Here is an 18,955-nt window from a genome sequence, read left to right as displayed (position 1 = left end):
TATGACGTGTATGATAATACTTTAGTCGTATTCTTTCAGCTGCAACCCCGGCGGTGTAAAACAGACTTGGGAGCAAATAATAATAAAAAACAAAACATAATTCAAAGCAGTAAGCAGAATGACTATCATATATTGATAATCACCCACAGCATAGGCCTACATTACAGTATGTGTGACTGTAAGCACACGACCCCGACGTGTCGCATGGCAACTTACTCAAGAAGCTGACACAAAGTGATTATATATATATAACATATATTATTGTAACTACACAGACAAGCGAATATATATGATATGATTTGATATAAGTACGACACGTCGGAGTCTTACCTATTCGCAGACTTGTATGCATTGCCTTGCGTTACTTTTCTCTGGGTACTTTTATGTATGTTGCAGGTGTTTATTAGATACGTTATGTTATTATATTTATTTTTGATTTGCTCCCAAGTCCATTTCCAGTCACCGGGCTTGCAGCTGAAAAATAAGACTAAAATATTGTCATTCACGCCATAAAAATACATCCAAACAACACGTTAATTTAACGGAATACACACGCGTAATTAAAGATACACGCTCTACATGGGCCAGTGATAATAAGACCTTAATTTACGCATTCACACAGTCCGATATTGTTTGCCAGCTCTTCTTCCTGTGTTTGGCAATTTAAATGGTGTTGCTTTTAGCCTGATTTATGACTTTATATTACCTATAATTTCTTCGATTTATATTACGAACCGCCCACCGAGCTGTTATGGGTCAGTAGACGATGTTTTTACACGAGTTGATGTCTTATCTGGAACAAAACCTGCAATCTACCCCGGTAAGAAGTGAACCACCGTCGCAGACCCTGAAGTTACCTCGCTCACCCCAAATCCTGCTTCTTAGTACAGGCCTCGGGTCATGACTTCTGGAAAGAGACATTACTGTTCATGTTTCAAAAAAATTTTCGAGCACCATAAACTGAGTTCCATGTAGTTTCATCATGTGCGAGAGAAGGCAGACATTTCTGCAGCCAACAGCTTCAACACTGCAACTCACATCAAAACAATCTAGATTGACACATAGCATTACAGGTAAGAGGAAAGTTACCTGAGAAAAATAGCAATTCACTAGCAATTAGTTAGAATTTTTTTTTGAAAAGGTATTTGTCTTTTTATTTGCAAGGTCTGACTGTTAGCAGTCTTCATGCTTCCACTCCTGTTACTCCTGTAAAACGAACACCCGGTAACAAAATTATACATATTAATTGTGACATTAGTTATTTACTAATTTTAGATGTTGCAGTGCATTCAGTATTTTGAAATATACTTTTGTTGGTCACCAGGATGGACTGTTGGTTTGCCAAGTAACACTGGTGGTTCCTCCTCTTCTTTCCTAACACCAGTGAAACCAACATCAGGTGACATCATTATTAAATGTTTCAATAATTCACACTGACTCATTGGAACATGTTGATATATACAATATATATTCACATGTAAAACATTGAATATGTCTTTACAACAAACATACTAAGGTGATGTTTGCTGGTTACTGTGATGGTTATGCATTTGCTTATGCGAATGTGAAGTGAGCCTTCTGTGCAGGTGTTAGCCGACTTTGTAGTAAGTAAAATAACAATCCGCTGCTTGGTATTTGTAGGAAGACTATATGTAGTTTTAACGTTAATATGTTTGTGTACATTCAAGAAACAGTGTCTAGTGTGCCTCCCATCAATCCAGAATCTGGCGATGAAATAACAGGTAGAAGATTCTTATTATCGCATAAAAATGCTAACATGCAATACTGTGGATGTTTGAAAAATGTGTGTGGCGTGTGTGCACTTCTTGGGTTTGAGTGTGAGTGTGCCTGGCACTAAAGATGGCTCTTTACACATACAGAGCTTCATATTCCTATCTTTACATAAAACACCTACTATACTGTAGTAACATACTATCTAGTAGACTGGAAGGTTTACACATTGTGTAACATTTAAGCTTGAGCTGTACAATGTGCACACCCAAGTTACTTTAGAAATTGGGGGTAAAATATTAAATGTGATGTAACATTTTTGCAAAGAGTAAAGATTTCCTATTTTAAGTTTATAATGTCTTTTGAGACACGTACTGCAGGTTGCTGAAGTTGGAAAATTGCCACAGTGCCACAGTGAAGTAATACATTTGAATATGTTTTATTCTTAACATGTTCCTAAACTTGAATTGAGGGATTAATTTACTTAATAATAATTTACTTAGAAACTTTATATCAATAACTTTACATGTTATTGATTTGGTGTGCACTGGTAGTGATGGTTGAAAGGCTGCAGTACATGCGAGGCATAGGAGCGAGACTGACACTTTTATGGCTTCGTGTTTCAAAGCACAAACGTGGATATGGAAGTTTGTAGCGGTTGTGGCTGGTTGTGGAGTAACTGTGGCCGTCATCTTGCTGGTTGCTGCAATTCTCTGGAACAAAAGAAGAACGGGTGAGAACTATATTGATATGTTTGTCTAATAAAGTCAGAATCTGTTTTTTATCTTTATGGCTTTTTAATCACACACTGTTAAATAAGTTTGTCTCTGATTATATAAGCTCTAGAAGTTGCATTTTCCAATTATTGCATCTTAACATCATATTCAGTTTGAGAGGGATAAATAACTATAATCAGAAAACAAAAACTACCTCTTCAGTCAGAGACACTAGTCAAATAATTGGCCATTAATAACTAATGGTTATACTGTCAGATTTAGGAAAAAGGTTGTGCTCTTTAAAGGAAGCTCTCTTCAATTTGGGTTAAATCAACAAAAACATAGTTCATAAGAAGGAGGTCTGTGAAAGGAGCAGCAGCAGCAAACGTCATAGCTGTGAGTGTATCAAGAGAATTTCAGTGAGAAATGTCGGGTTATAATTGCTGACCGCCACACAGCTGGTGAAGGAGCCACCAGATGGTGAAGCATGAATGAAACAGATGACACCAGTCAGCTAATGCAAGCGCAGCTTCAGTGCTCTATCCGACCTAAAACTATTCTTCTCTTTGGTTAAGATTGTCCACACAGTTGTCCTAGACACACACTTTAGCTTGGGTCTTAAAAGCCATTTGCCGTTTTCAGGGAATATTCAATGCATCTTCACATTTGTTGAACAGAGCTCACGTAGCTCACAGCTACTAAAATAGCTATTGTGGAACAAACATGCAAGACCTGCATCTCAAACTGAAAGTAAACCATGTGTGTAGAAAACCACCACTGTACTGAATCAGAAATCACCTTCTTTGTATACTTTTGACATTCTTTTACAATTGTGAGCTAATTATTTTACGAGAACTGAAGGTATAGAAGTGTTCTCTTAACGGCAACATTTTGTGAACTTGAAAGTGTAACGCTGTCCGAGTTACACACAATCATGACAAGTATATTGTGACCATCAAATTCTGTATCTTTAATATTTCTATTCCGAAACAAAGGTATTATTTGATATATAGACTTTGCAATAAAAGTATGAACTACATGGTAAACAAACATTTGTGTCTTTCTCACTAGCAGGTTGTGAGGACGTGAAAAGGCCGGAGCCCCAACATGAAAATGTAAGTCCGACATGGACAATAGTACAATTAAATACATTAACCACATATATAGTACAGTATATGTGAATATGTAAGTATGTATATACAGTATATATATATATATTCTTTCTTGCTACAGTTTCTTTCTTTTTTCAGTTGTACGCATACCCTTTGTACCGCAGCATCTCTGAGGAGCCAGCTGCATCAGAGCTGAAGGGTGTGATGTACAGCACCGTGCAGACACACTGAGACTGTTTTATATTGTAGACACAGATAAGCAGGCAGCCTTAAGAACTGTCAAACATGTAAACCATGTGTTTAAAGTTGAGTTGTATAATCCAGACTAATGTTAGGTGACTGTAATGTATTTTGCTCGGATCAACCAAACTGTAAGATTACCAAGTTCTCATAATAACTAACAAACTATAAGCAAAAGTTCACTTTTTCTAATATGTTCTCGCTTAAGTTTAATGTTTTGATCATATTTTTGTTTAACTGGATGTATTTTGTCTGGCACTTCTGTCACTATATGTCCTATAAATGTATTTTATAAGTATATTGCTTTGTATTTTGTTCTTTCAGTTAGTGTTTTAGTCTCATTAATTGTTAATTAATGTCACACACACACACACACACACACACACACACACACACACACACACACACACTTGAGAAAATAACACAAGGGGTAAATAAAGGAAGGAAAATATTTATTTGTATTTATTCATCATCTCAAACATGAGGTTAGGAGTATGTGGTCACTTTGACAAATTATGGCTGGATATATCAATGTAACATTCTGTGATCTTCTTCATGCATCTATAGCTCGTCTGAAATGTCTTCTGCTTTAAAACAAGGAGAAACTGGCAGAATAAAGCAAGTTCTAAAATAAAATATTTGAAGAAAGAAAACTATGACGGCACTGTCAACTGTTTTTTTTAGCAATTAACTGCCAAAAATATAGACCACTCTGCATTCTTTTCACATGACAAAAGTGCATTTTACATTCCACATACTTTAATATTAGTCTTCTTTTTTTCCCCTCACAACAAATAATCAAACATATTTAATATCTTAATATCATCCTTAGCAAAAATGACTTTTTTTAAATACTTTAACAAGAAATATCTTGTTTTGACTGTCATACTGTATTTCTGTCTCTTATTTAATTTCAGCACAAATTCGGGACAATATTAAAAACAGTCAGTGGCGTGATCTGCAATGCTCTGAGCAAAGTCACCAAGCACTCCCATTATTCTCATATTTTCTTTTGCTGCACCACATCGCTTATGTTTTCTGCATTAATGGGTGTGAGCGTCAGTGCTACGGTTAAAGATTTTTTTTTCTCAGTAGAGTGCTGCCTGTTGCACAGGTATGAGCAAATTCATTTCTGATTAGCCATGTTCTCTATGTGTTTATAAGCATCTTCTTGTTCATTAGTCCTTACTGATGTCCAGTTCTGCTGCTGATGGTCACCTGCTGATGGTCGCTGCTATCAGAGGGAGCAGAGCTGCTGTTAGAGGACTGGAGAGGCGTGTTGCTGAACCGCACTCCATGGCATTTTCCTGCAGACATTTGTGATACATATGTTCAGGGTATGATATTGAATATTAACAGGGTTGACTCAGGGTACTCAGTAGTGGATGCTAATAGATGTAAACTGTTGTTGCTAAACAAGTTGTCTTATTGTTATAGTTTTTTGTTAAGGTTGAAAACAAGCCAATCGTGTAGCCAGTTTATCTTGAAATACGGTCAATAATCCCTCATCGCACAGGAAAACTGTGTGCCGATCTGGTACAGTTACAGTTGAGGCAGTAAACTGACAGTTCGGGTGATAATTAGAACATTTACTTTCAGTTTAGCTAATCTCAGGGTTTATTTAAAAACAGACTGTCTGATTACTTTCCCCATTGGACTACTTTTTTTGCTGCGTTCAAATATCCCAGCAATTAACATTGTGAGTAAAATATTATTATTAATTTGAATGACGGCCAAAACTACAAACATAAGATTTGTGAAATTAAATGATCCTGTTATGATCAAATCATGCATAACTTATATGTTTTTCATCCCATGGAGCTTCTCAGTTTGCTTCATGATACATGAAGTAGTAATGTATAATATATAATATATAATAGTCTCATAGATCGATCGGTAACATTTATATGATCCAGACAAAGTGCTTCTTGTTTGTTTATTGTGTCATTACAGTTGAACAAGATGAGGCTGAGATTCTACCCTAACAAGAAGTAAGTAAATCAAAATAGACGATGATAATGGATCGCTCCATAGCATAATGTGCCAAAGCACGCAATTTGTCTTTGACATGAATGTAGAAATGTAAGTTACCAGTCTAACTAACGTCACTGATTTGTTTCATGCTCTCACCCTCCAGACATTTACTGTATAATATCATTTTAGAAAGTATTCAACATTTTGGAAATACGCTTATTCGCTAGATACATCGATTCTACTCTCTGTTTGCAAAGTAAATATGGAGCTACAGCAGTTAGTTAGCTTAGCTTAGCATATAGACTTGAGGCAGGGGGAAACAGCTAACATGGCTCTGTTCATGGGTCAAAATAAACCTGCCTATGAGCACCTCTAAAGATTTTCTATTTCTTGGCCAGTAGCAGTGACTTCATGTAGCTTCGCCGTCACCATGAGGTTGCCAGACAACCAGTAGGAAGTCAAGAAATAGAAACAACGGTATGCACTTCACTGTATAACACTCTGTACAAACACGCATCCTGTACAAACACACATCCTCATACCTCAGGGTGGAAAGGATGACATGATTCAGGCTTCTTTCTGTCCTTCTGAAACTTCAGTCTGTCACATTTTAGTGACTCATTGTGTTCAAAGGAGTCAAGGACGACAGGTCAATAAGTTCAGAGCTTCACCAACACACATGCAACTCATTTACGCTGATGCAACGCTGAAGAGGCGCGAGTCAAAGATCATTCTCACAGTCAGTAACTCATAAATATGTTTTATGATCTACTTTATGCATCTGCTTCCACATATCAAACATCTGTGTTTCATCTGGAAAGGATATACATGATCTCGATGGGAGCCATGGTTACTGGAGGAGAACTGCTGCAGTCACACTTGTTGTCCACAACAACCATGAAGAGGTTGCTGCTGGGAATCTGCTGTATGACAAAAGATCTGCAGCCCAAACAGAGACAGAGACTGAGTTAAACTGTTATAGTAAGATTAGTAGCAGACTCAACATCTACTGTTTAATGATTGATGTTGTTAGGAAATGATTTGACGATTCTGTGTGTTCAGCACCTGATACAGTCCTCACAGTCAATGTTGCCTGTTGTTTCTTTGATGGTGCGTTCGGAGACAAAGGCAGGGTATTCTGTATCACACGGCACCATCGTGGCTTTACCCCGGGATCTCTGAGCTGAATGTGTGACAAAGCAAGTTTATGTGAGCTACACACGATGGCAGATAAACAGAAGATGTTTCCAGTTCTCACACACATTCACGTTACCTTTGACTGAAAGATCCACATTCCACCAGCTGTACAGGTTAAATTCTAGCAGAAAACTTTTGAGGAAAAAAACACAGAAATCACATTAAAACAAATGTTTGTAGTGAAAGTTATGAGAACATATGAATTAATATCAGTTAACACAGGGACTAACAGTTACATAATCACTTTCTTAAAGGGTATATATAGTTAATGAGATGATGAACTAAAGTATATTGTTAGTTATAAAGTAATATTAGTGCATATGATAGGATGTATTATGTAAATGCTTTTATAACCGGTAAAACTAATGACATTTGTCAAAATGTTTATTATCCACTTGATCCACTTACGTCTGTATCCTTCAACTTATAACTCTTTTTTATCAAATACTAACTATTACTAATCATTACCGGTAATAAAAGAAGTTAACACACAGTGTACATCATATCATGTCATTTGTGGGCCCGTGTACATTTTTAAAATGTTTTTGGGTTATTCTTACATGACAAGTTCAGTCAGGAGCCACTTCACAACAGTGAAGGGCTGGAAGAGAGAGAAGAGCAGATAATGTTAGAATAAAGTTTCAGGCTGTTTTGAGTTCATTTTGAGACTAAACTGAAGTTCAAACAGCGATTTTAACTGAGGTGCAGACGTATGCCTCTAATGTGCCAGCTGATGTTCTGTCTTACATCTGACAGAGTGCGTGCACTGTCGCCGGTTCCACCGTGGTCTTTGCAAACGGCCTGGTAATCATACAGCGTGATCCTGCAACACAAACGGAGCAGCAGAGGATGTAATCACCATCAAGTATGACATTTAAGTTTAATGGTTTAAAGTATCAATTCGGGGCTCAGAGAATGTTATGTTGTGTCGCAGACCTTTTGAAGGACCCCATTTGGAGAAGTTTGTTCATAACAGCACCCTCCACATCTCCGAAGAAGAGTCCTGTCTGAGAGGGAAGTCAAAGCACACCGGCACAAACTGTAGCATAACACATCCGTGGGTGGACAAAATAATGGGATCATCCAATGAAAAAGGACTTTTAACTAAGTAATCTGTAACTAACTAAGATTTTTCTATTTCTAAAACTTCACAGACAAATTACATCAGCAGAAAAACAGGTTTATTTCAGAGCAGTATAGGAAGCCATCTCCAAGGAGTCAGTGTTTTGTATTATCACATGCAAACATTATCGAATCTGTGAAAAAGTAGACTTTTATTTCCTTCCTCTAACTGTCATCCTACAGCCCAGTGTTGCTCTACACACATGTTCAAGACTTGTGGGAAAACATGTAAGGACAGCTGGAGCAGTAAAGGGGTCAAGTGTTTAGGTGTTTCCATTATTTCATAGATGTTTTCAGACATACTCAAACATGCACACAGTACCTGAGCTTGATCCTCTGTGACAAGAATGAAGGCGTTGTTGTCAATGAGATAGCAGTTAATGTCCTGCCAGAGGAGTGAATAAAAAGATTATGTTGACAAAACAACCTGAAAGAAAATAATAAAAAATCCAGAGCTGTGTGATTGTTCTTACCGCGTTATCACAGCTAATGCTGCATTTTCCATCCAGAGCTGTACACTGCACACAAATCATAGGTAGTTAAGCTTCACACCTAACCAGGGAGCTCATTCTGTAGTAAAACAAGGCTGATGTAGTTGTTGTGTAAGTTACCTGTCTGCAGGCCGTCCAGAACTTCCTCTGAAAGAACTCGAGCTTCATCTGGATCCCAACAGCTGAGCACATAAGAATCCACATCATCTCCAAAATCAAGTATTAACATGAAGAACATATTGATATAAAAGATGGTTTAGAGGTTGTTACCGGCAACAATTGGAGACTTTCTGTCGTCGAGGAGCTGAATTGCTGTGCTGGCCAAAACCACGCTCTTATTATCTACAGCTAGAGAGGAAGAGAAGATAATAGAGTTCAGATTACACTTTCTGCTCACTAGATGGTGCCCTTTACTCAGCAGCCCCAGTTGGTAGGCTCAAAAGAAACCGCAGTACCAGTCCATTACATTACAGTAATGTCCAGCCAGAGCTTTTTTTCTACAGCCAGATGACTTTAATAATTCTGAAATGGGTGCTGTGATAGGAACATTTCAGGTTATGAGTGGATGCAGTCATCATTAACAGAGGAAAGGTGGTAAATGTCCTGGAGAGTGAAGCTGAATTCTCCATCCTCTGGCTAGCAGACAGATCGTGGACCACATTAACTGCATAAAAGCTGTGAGGGAAGTGAGCTGTGCTGCACATCCTATCAGTGAAAACCAGTAAAAACCACAATCCATAACAGAAAGAGGGGCATAGAGAAAGAATGATTAAGATGTTAAAACGCTGAATGACAAAAGCAACCAGATGAATTTCCAAAAAAAGTAATTTATATAATGCTGCAGTCGATAATTGAAAGTATATTGGGATTTATTTATATAACGTAAGATGCAGATTATTTAGCAGCAATAGGCAGTGTAGTGTTGTGCAGGATCAGGGAACTTTTATTTTGTACTTCACACTTGAGCTTTTATCTCGAGTCTCTGGTTTTGTTCTGCATACCTGTGCCGAAGGGGATGGAGTAGAGAAATGTGCCAGGGACCTGCTCTGCAGCTCGCTTGTACCACAGAGGGAAGTGATCAGCGTTAAACACACCCTCCTTGTCCTCCGCTGTCAGGAAATCTCTGAGGAAGCACACAGAGTGAAAGTGAGGCGACGAGGAAAGGATTGGAATCATCAAGAACAATCACGTCCTCGCCTCGTGCTGTTAGTAATGATTAAAGAGATGTTGAGCAGTGGACTCACTGATTGGAGAGCTGATCGGCAGGGACAAACAGGTTGGTCCTCGACAGGCCGGTGCGTGTGCCCAGGAAGGCAATCTCCACTCCTTTGTCTGAGTTCCTGTTATGTGTTATGCAGAACAGTAAAAACACATCTTTACATCCTTTCTGAGTGCTTTCCCTGAACATTACTGACTGATGTCTAAACACAATTTCACAATGCCACAAGCAATTTAGGTTTTTCTTTAAATTTATGATGTAGGACATTTGTGAATGTATTGTAGCGGCGGGACTCAGATCTGCTGCTGATTGAAACTGACAGGTGAATAGAGGAACGTTCTTGATGCGGCTGGTGTAGCTCTGCATCAAGATAGTATATTGTAAAAATACCATAAATACTTATAGGCTGAATCATTGATGAATTATCAGCCAAATAATAATCAATAGATTAATCTAAAATGAAAAGAATCCCAACTTTAAAAGCCTTATAAGATACATACATATCGAACATGCATTTAAAAGGCAACATCTCGTCAACATGTACATCAGGACATTATAACATCAGGACATCAGGACATTATAACATCAGGACATTATAACATCAGGACATTATAACATCAGGACATTTTTCAAGTTTGTCTTTAAAAAGCCCTCACACGTCCAAATGTGCATTAAAACAGTTTTTGGGCGCTGTGATCGTTCACCCTGTTCATACTGGCTATAAAGAAACACAACTTCCTAAAGTCTTTCTAATGTTCAGCCGCAGGTAACACTGTATGAGGCTTCAGCAGTTTGATACAAACAAATAAAGTGTGTATCTCCCAAAGTAACAGTCTTTTAAGTACAACATTCCCGCTTTGTGTAGATATTAGATTCAGATACTCCCATCTCTTACAATTGCTTTAAGATGGGAACAATTAAAACGACCAACAGTGCTTTTATTGCACATTTGTGTGCATTTGAGTATTGCGTTAAAAAATATGAACCTATCATTAATTGTAGAGAGATATGGTTTCTGTAAAAACAATATGGGTGCCATTTTCTAAAAAGACACACTTAATAAAGGGTTTGTAACTGATGAGTTATTAATGCCTCATAGATAAGCCATTACTAAGAATCATTGTGGGTTGCCAGGTTGGGGAAAATCCCTTTGGCTGGTGCTTCTTCTACTTGTTCATGACAACTTATTACCTTTTACAAATGCAGACTTGATGGATTGTTGTAAGAACGTTTCAATATTGATTTGCACATATTTGTAATTGCAGATGACTTACAAACATTTACTGATGGCTTATTACTAATCCCTAATAGACACCCTTCATTAATGACTTACTTATTACTTGTAGCTGTGGACTTAAAAAGAGAATATAAAGCAGCACCAAAATGTTCTTACTCTGACTTGTTGAGGGCCAGTCCAGTCCAGTAGGCCTCCAGTGGAGCAGTGACCACAGCATCAAATAGCACCTCCTGGATCAGCTCTCTGTCGCCTGCAGAGAGTGGTTTAAAAATGCAAAGAATTCATTTGATTATAATATTCATGCTTCATATGATAATTAGAATGTGATCACAGATAAAAAAAACAGGCTCAATGTCGTTTATTTAGGTCTGACTCAGATGTTTCTTACATTTGAGGTGTGATCTGCGGCCCGTCATGAAGAGCTTGATGGCTTGAATCTGGGTCAGGTGACGGTGCTCATGCTGCTCCTCCGTGTTGCAGTAAGTCCTGTGGTCCAAACAGAGCCACGCTGTTACATCACCTCAACATCCCTGATGAACACAGAGGGATAACCTACATAACGCATGAATGCCCGCTCCCATAACCCCAGCGTTACCATTCATCTGCCAGGGCGACATCTGGCTGTTCCAGATCACGGAGCCCTGAAAAACACAAGTCAGTAACGCTTCAGCAATGCCAGCCTGGGTAGACTGATACAATAAACCCTCCCGAAAGAGCAAGTCAGAGCGACATGCATCTCACTGTATTCAGTAAATGACAGAGTTGGAGTGACATACCGGCTTCAACTGATACATTTCCTCTGAAGAAGTACTTCCCATGACCTCTGGAGAGAGCCACGCCAACGCTGGAGACACACACAGAGGAGATAATTAACCTTTAACTGTAACCGTGACAGAAAGTCGTTTTAGGAATGAAACTTTTCCTCCACCTGAACGGTGTTCCTTTGATGTCAGTGTAGAAATAGTCATTGTGCATCTTCAGGACACGCCTCTGATGGAGCAGAAAAAGAAGTGCAGGTGAGATTTACTCCCTGAACTTCGAGACATCAGAGAGAACAACCCTTATCTGTTAAGGAGGTACACAACATCTTTATCTGCAGCCTCACCCCTCTGTCCACCGTCTTCTTCACCTCCATAGAGAAAGTCCCTGTCCTCCTTTTCACCATAGCGTTGCGTAGCTGAAAGGAAAAGCACATAGAGCAGAGAGGTCGAGGCTGGGTCACTGATCCAGCAGCCTGGATGTGGCTGCCATTTTACTCTGATACTGAAAACAGAGTCATACCTTAATGATTCTTAGGGTTGAGTTGAAATAAAAGATAATTTACTGTACAAACAAAGACAAGGTGATATATTGCGATTCATAGTACAAAGAACACACTAACATTGCGCTACGAGTCACTATGGTAGATAGATTACAACACTCCTATCTAGTGGTTTGGGGGTTTGAACAGAACACAAATATTTTCATGTTATTAATTAAACAAAAATGTTAAAATATTTAAAAATCTATAGTGCTTTTGAGAATGGATACAGTATCACAAAACATAATATTGCGACACTGAAGTGTATCGATATTTGTCTTACACCCCAAATAAGAATGTTTTTTTAGGGGTTTAGCACGTACAACATCATCTTTGTCTTCCCATTCCACCTCAGAGAGATCCACGCTGCTGTAGTTGGGCTTCCTCCTCTTCTGACCATCCTGATACTGCACAGAGGAACACAATATACACACTTTAATCATCCATTTTATGTAGCGACGTTTCATTTGAACTAACTACGGAAATCTGCATGTGACACGTAATTTTCAAATGTATGAGCTTGATATTAAAGACATAAATCTACTTAGAAAAAGCTTCACTGTAATCTGTCTTTTGTGTTTCAATGTTAACATGAAGACTTGCTTCGTGCTCTTATTTATCAAGCCTTGCTATGAAGGTTTTGCCGTGTAATTATTTAACAAATCATCTGTGAAATTAACACTGTCATGTTAATAAGAAATAATTAATATGATGGATAGCAAATCCACGCTCAACAACAAGTCTACATCGATGCATTAAACTGTACATGTCAGACTTTGATACTGTATGTCGTCTGGTCCACAAGAAACAACAAGTCAATGACTACAACCACAGCACAGTTTTAGCCACAAAGAGACGAAAACACAGACCAACACACACACACAGTTGCACAAAGAGGAATAGCACTACACTGGCACACACAGATCCACTAGCACAGCCACAGCTCCTGAGGAACCAGCGGTCCCAGGGCGAGCGGCTGTGGTCTCTGCCAGCGAGTGTTAAGTTACCTCTGGGAAATCTCAGGCCAGTCAGCCCTATGAGTGGCCTTTATCCCTGCATGCATACATCAAAGGAAAAGGTGAGGATTACAGATATATACGCGTCCATTTAGCCTCCTAACCAGATAACACATTTTTCACTGTGTGCCCTTATTAACGGGGCTTTCAGTTCATCATTTTCGTTAATGTACACAATTTCATGGACAAAACAAAAAGGAAAAACAGGGTAAATTCAGGGAATGCTGTGAAACTGTACTGGTGTAAAAGTAATGTTAAGAAACTGAGTTACCAAAGGCCTGAGGTCTGGATGTGTCAGGATGTAGCCGTTGTTTGTGATAGCAAAAGCATACCCATGGATTCCTAACTAGAGACACACAATGAGATACACAAGGAAGAAGATTTAGAAAAAGTTCACATTAATGAATTCATTTATTCAAATTTCAAAGAACAGCTGATTGTACCATATGTTTAGGGATGAGCTTCATCAGCTCCTGCAGAGGGATGTCTGTTCCTACGACCCCCAACAGAATACCCTGGTTCTTCTGCATGAAGAGATTCAAAACACATGTACACAACTTTAGATGAAATCTGCATGAGTATTCACTTATTAGTGGTGGAAGAAGTACTCCTAGTAAAAGTACCAAAGCATAAAAATACTCTATTACAAGTAAAAGTCCTGAATTCAAATTACACTTAAGTAAAAGTACAGGAGTATTATCAGCTAAATGTACTTAAAGTATCAAAAGTAAAAGCTTCACCCGCCACTGACATGTTATTATATATGATATTATTAGATAATACTGATTGCTAAAGCATTTGACCATCTGATCAAGGGACAGCTAGTTTTAACCAATTTATATAGAGTCTGAAATGTGACAAGACATATTAATGACTGTCACTCACCGTTTCATTCTTTGTGCTGAAGACAGGCATTGCGACTGTAGTCATCAGGCTGTGGCCCGATTTGTCCTTCAACTGAGAAAAAAAGTTAGTAATTAAATGAAATGACTAACTGTTGAATGCTGCCGTTATAGTAATCACATTAAGAGTTGTGTGAGCGAGCTCTCTGATCAGGTTTGTAAGCATCAGTCAAAAAGCGAAAATTGAACAGAGAAAGCAACACATTTAAACTGCATTATAATGCTTACAGAACTTAAAAGCTTACTCAGCATTTCTTAACCAACACATGTCATTACTTAACCAACACAGTACACATACAGTATATTACACCGCATATGTATTCAACTTGAGTTGACAAACTGAGTGTGTTACTATCTACTACAGGAAACTATACAAATCTAATGTATTATTATTATTATTATTATTATTATTATTATTAATAATGATTTTATTTTATGTTTAAAGTATTCAAAATCATGTGAGAATGTAAAATATATATAAAAAAAGAACAACTGCCATGGAAATGTTAATGAATGTAAACGGATGAAAAAACGATTTAGTTTTTTCACACAGTACAGTAGCTAATTACCACTGAAGAGGCAGCCTAATTGACATGAAATTCAATTAAAATGTCTAGATTGAAAAGAGAGGAGCATGAGGTATTCAGCAGAGAATAAGAGCTTCAGGGCTTGACAATAATGAAGCCAAAATTTGCTACAAAATGAAGTACTATAGTAGGGAACACAAAAAGGTCTCACTAGATTAGATAGAGTACTATTTGACACTGAATTAATTGTAAGCAGCGTCCAAATGAATTCCTGCAGAATCATACGGGATCCTGATCACAGACTTTCTGTTGTCAAACCTGAACCATGAGAGTCTCACGTGGGGCTCAGAGGAAGAGGTGAGCTCAGTTCAGAAGGATGAAGGCTGACATAATTAAGCACATGAGCGCTGTTCAAGTAGGTCTGCTATTCCCTCACCTTGTGAGGCGACACAACTGAGTGTGTGTGTGTGTGTGTGTGTGTGTGTGTGTGTGTGTGTGTGTGTGTGTGTGTGTGTGTGTTGATGTTCATTTGTATATGTGCATGCATATGAAGCAAAGAGCTGTGAACTGCAGTGTGTACTATCTAGCTTGACAAAATGAAGAATGGCGCGTCCTTAAATTCATCACAACAAACACAGAATGGATGTGGAAACTAGGACTGCTTCAGTCTACACACACACACACACACACACACAGGCACGCACATACACACACACAAACGTAAAGCCACGGACGCCTATACCCCCCTCTCTCTCTCCCTCTACCTTTTCTTTCTCTCTCTTTCTTGGTCTCCCCTCCAATGTCAGTTTTATTATGGGCTTTAGGAGATAAAATGCAATGATCCACAGAATGATGAATGGTGTGTCTGAGGCTGAGATATAAGAGCACACACTCCAGAGGACAATCTCCAAACCCTTCTGTGTGTGTGTGTGTGTGTGTGTGTGTGTGTGTGTGTGTGCATGCTCATCGAGAGAAGTACAATAAATGCTCCTCTACTGCTCCTGCCCCTCTGAGGGAAGAGCCTCTCCTCACTTTAGACTTCCTCGGAAATAGTAAAGCATAGTGTTGAAAAGTAGGAGCACTAAGCAGCTATTTAACCTCTCCAGTCACTTCTACTTTATACAACATGACTCAAATTTGCAGCCTCCCAGTGGACACCTTTTATTTCATGCTCATCATCTCCTTTCTGATGCCAGCTCAGAACTATGTGCTACAGCATCTGGTCGAAGACAACAAATAAATTGTGTTTTTTACAAATATGATTCTACCTGATAGCAGGTAAAGATCAGATCATATGTAGACATTTACCTTATGAGCCTGGGAAAGCTGAAATGAAAGAAGAGACGCATAAAGATTGAATCGTGAATTAATGCCTTCACATTGTGCATTGACTTTGTGGATGTACAACGGGGGGGAAGATCCATGCAGATTAATGAAGCTCATAATGAGGAATAATTCCAGCAGCATGAAGAGTAATGATGAGAGAGCAGAGCCACACATGTACACACTTACTGTACGGTACAGGGATGGACACAATAACATGAATCCTGCTACTAACACAAACTACAGCCTCAAGATGTTCCATCACTGCGCTGTACATACAAGCATGCAGTCTCACTCATGCAAATGTAAATCAGGACTTATAACTTGGACAATGACAGGAAGTCATGATACCGCTTCAACCTAAGAAGTAATGCACTGTAACACACTCACAGCACTGTCCACGTAAGCTTCAGTCCACACTGTGTCGTGCTCGTGGTCAATAACCTTCGGGCGGCTCATCACGTGGAGATACCTCATCACGTTCTCCTGAACATCTGCTAAGGTGGAGATCTGGCTGAAATATCCTGCAATTAAGCACACACACATATTAACCTAAAATGAGGCAAAGCATACACATCTTCAACGTGTAGTCCGACATGAATTTTGACTATAGGGCTGTCACAATATCAGAGTTTCACTACACGATTATCGTGGCCAAAAGTATTCACGCTACTATTGCGATATGTTGAGAGAAGAAAGAAAGAAAACGGTTTCCGTCAAATTCATCTTTAACTTTGTTTTTTAGGCAAATAAATTACAATCGAGCAAACAAGTTTCGTTCTGTTCAAACGAGAACAGAAAGAAACAGAAATTATTTAAGAGTCCTTGGATTTTGTACACAATATTATCATATGTGCATTATAATCAATGTTTAGTCATGCATCGGAAAGTTAAATACAAATACTATCAGCAAACAGGGCTGGATTTTAGAATGAAGTCTTACGTCCATGTTTCCCCAATGCACCCCTAACCCATTTACACAATATTGAAATGTGTTGCTGATGCACTGAACCACTCAGGTGTCCAGTGACACAGGTGCCATTCGACTTGTGTCAGCTCCTGCTGTTACTGACAATGCCTCATATTGGACACGTAAGGTTATTCCACAGTGGGGGTCTGTATGGGGAGGGATGTTTGGGGCTTGTCCCCCCACAATCCCTCTGTGATCTGTTTTCCTGGCTGTGACTTTCCCTTCCAGAGGGCACTCATCCAGAGCGTTGACACGTGGGAGCCATCAGCAGCGAGCAGCCAAGGGGGAGACACTCTGACAGGAAGAGGGATTAGAGCAGATTGACCTCTGACCTCCCCCAAGTGCCACTTCATTGCCTCTTGGCGAAAAGAGTCTGAGCCAGCACATACACATGCATGCACACACGGAAACACACATAACATACACACACACATACACACACGGCCAAACCCCACGGGTAACTGCACATCCTCAACCGTCGTCATATTACTTCACAAAAACACCGCATCAGCCCGTACGCGACACTCTGACACGAAGCCGTCTTGAGTGTTTATCAAAAAGTTGCAAACCTTTGTTGGCACAAGCCATCCATTTGAGGTTATCAGCAAATGCAGACTCCCGTCCAATCAGGTACGGGAATAATCGCACCTGTGCAGAGGACACATAGATGTCGACAGTTTCAAAGATGGAAGGATTAAAAAAAACATGCAAAGTGATGTGTCTCCTGCGTACTTTATCTTCCTGTCCTGATTCTATCAGGCTTTGGAGCAAGATGAAGATGCATGTTTGTACATCCTCATGAGGAAAGACCGAGCAATAAGCTGCTTTCTTTTCATTCTTCACCTTTTTTCAGTCCATCTTTGTCGGTATTTTTAACAATGAGTCGTGGCTTTTTCTCAGTTTGTACTCACTGCAGTTCAATTCAGTTAATTTTCTTTAGTTGGGAGTTAGGCATGAGGGCATGTCCCACTGTCCTTTTAAAGAACGCTGTGTGACACTTTGCCAAACCTGCACGGCTCATTGGCTCCAGATGCTTTGCTAAGCATGAAGCATATAGAAATCACTGAATGGCTGCCATATAGCGGCCCTGAGGGTGTATAAGGGGGGGATGGGGTACTCTGCCAAATACTGCCCTGTCCCCTGCCAAACACTGCCAACACACATATGCTTGATAGGACTGAACAAAAGCCCCTGGGCTGTTGTTTTTATTGCTTTGTGTGTAGCACAGCAGTCCATTTCATTTCAATTGCATTTAGGTCTTACAAAAGGAGGCTAACAAAAGATTTTAAACCCATCGTTGAGTCCAGGAAGAAATGAGGGGAGAGCACAGCAGAGGGGGGGCGAGGGCCAGAGCCTCTGAGACCGAGCTGCTTGCACTGTACAAACTCTGACCATATAAGCAGTTAATGTCCAATGCTTTAATCCTCGTGGGGGGGAAACATATGCATCAATACGTTGAAAAACATCATATTGACATTAATTGCACATTACAGAGTTATGAGTGGTAATGAAATAAGAAACCAATTCCTCAAAACGTCAAGACAGGAGCTCCAGCTGGTATTAAGTATTAAAATGTACATTTATCCCTGCTGAGAGAGAAGTGCAGAGCAAGCAGAGAATTCACAAAAAAGACATGAATAACATTGAAAATGAAGCAGCGTGATGAACAGAAGAGAGCGGGACAGAAAGACACTCACCTTTCTTTCTGGCCAATTGTATTTCTCAAAAACGTCGTCATACATTTCAGTCGCCCCGTCAGTCACAAGCATTATGGCCTGGCTGCACAAACTGCCATGTCCAGTTTGATTAAACTGCAGAAAGGGAGAAAACACATAAAGGTATGAATTAAAAACCCAAATAATAAATGTGTTATTATGA

The 18,955-nt window shown here is 39.2% G+C and overlaps 1 protein-coding gene across 1 annotated transcript in view; it reads right to left on the bottom strand.

Moving 5' to 3' along the window:
- Window positions 1-4,309: 4,309 nt before the first annotated feature.
- cacna2d3 (calcium channel, voltage dependent, alpha2/delta subunit 3) overlaps window positions 4,310-18,955 on the bottom strand; it is a 31,885-nt gene continuing 17,239 nt past the window's right edge. Inside the window, exons 12-39 of the mRNA XM_029431848.1 lie at window positions 18,775-18,888; window positions 17,647-17,725; window positions 16,498-16,631; window positions 16,093-16,110; window positions 14,241-14,312; window positions 13,799-13,879; window positions 13,627-13,701; window positions 12,663-12,746; window positions 12,145-12,216; window positions 11,968-12,029; window positions 11,816-11,883; window positions 11,635-11,680; window positions 11,428-11,525; window positions 11,196-11,289; window positions 9,828-9,923; window positions 9,585-9,706; window positions 8,854-8,931; window positions 8,704-8,765; window positions 8,566-8,610; window positions 8,415-8,477; window positions 7,907-7,977; window positions 7,718-7,793; window positions 7,531-7,571; window positions 7,047-7,102; window positions 6,839-6,956; window positions 6,600-6,712; window positions 6,316-6,398; window positions 4,310-5,106 (exon numbers count right to left, since the gene is read on the bottom strand). Of these exons, the coding sequence (XP_029287708.1) occupies window positions 5,014-5,106; window positions 6,316-6,398; window positions 6,600-6,712; window positions 6,839-6,956; window positions 7,047-7,102; window positions 7,531-7,571; window positions 7,718-7,793; window positions 7,907-7,977; window positions 8,415-8,477; window positions 8,566-8,610; window positions 8,704-8,765; window positions 8,854-8,931; window positions 9,585-9,706; window positions 9,828-9,923; window positions 11,196-11,289; window positions 11,428-11,525; window positions 11,635-11,680; window positions 11,816-11,883; window positions 11,968-12,029; window positions 12,145-12,216; window positions 12,663-12,746; window positions 13,627-13,701; window positions 13,799-13,879; window positions 14,241-14,312; window positions 16,093-16,110; window positions 16,498-16,631; window positions 17,647-17,725; window positions 18,775-18,888 (2,214 nt within the window). The 3' untranslated portion in view covers window positions 4,310-5,013. The remainder of the gene's footprint in view (window positions 5,107-6,315; window positions 6,399-6,599; window positions 6,713-6,838; window positions 6,957-7,046; window positions 7,103-7,530; window positions 7,572-7,717; window positions 7,794-7,906; window positions 7,978-8,414; window positions 8,478-8,565; window positions 8,611-8,703; window positions 8,766-8,853; window positions 8,932-9,584; window positions 9,707-9,827; window positions 9,924-11,195; window positions 11,290-11,427; window positions 11,526-11,634; window positions 11,681-11,815; window positions 11,884-11,967; window positions 12,030-12,144; window positions 12,217-12,662; window positions 12,747-13,626; window positions 13,702-13,798; window positions 13,880-14,240; window positions 14,313-16,092; window positions 16,111-16,497; window positions 16,632-17,646; window positions 17,726-18,774; window positions 18,889-18,955) is intronic.

This window comes from Cottoperca gobio, chromosome 5, assembly GCF_900634415.1.
Source record: "Cottoperca gobio chromosome 5, fCotGob3.1, whole genome shotgun sequence".
NCBI classification, from domain to species: Eukaryota; Metazoa; Chordata; class Actinopteri; order Perciformes; family Bovichtidae; genus Cottoperca; species Cottoperca gobio.
The sequence above is the reverse complement of the archived record's forward strand: the minus strand, read 5'-3'. Positions and strand labels throughout refer to the sequence as shown.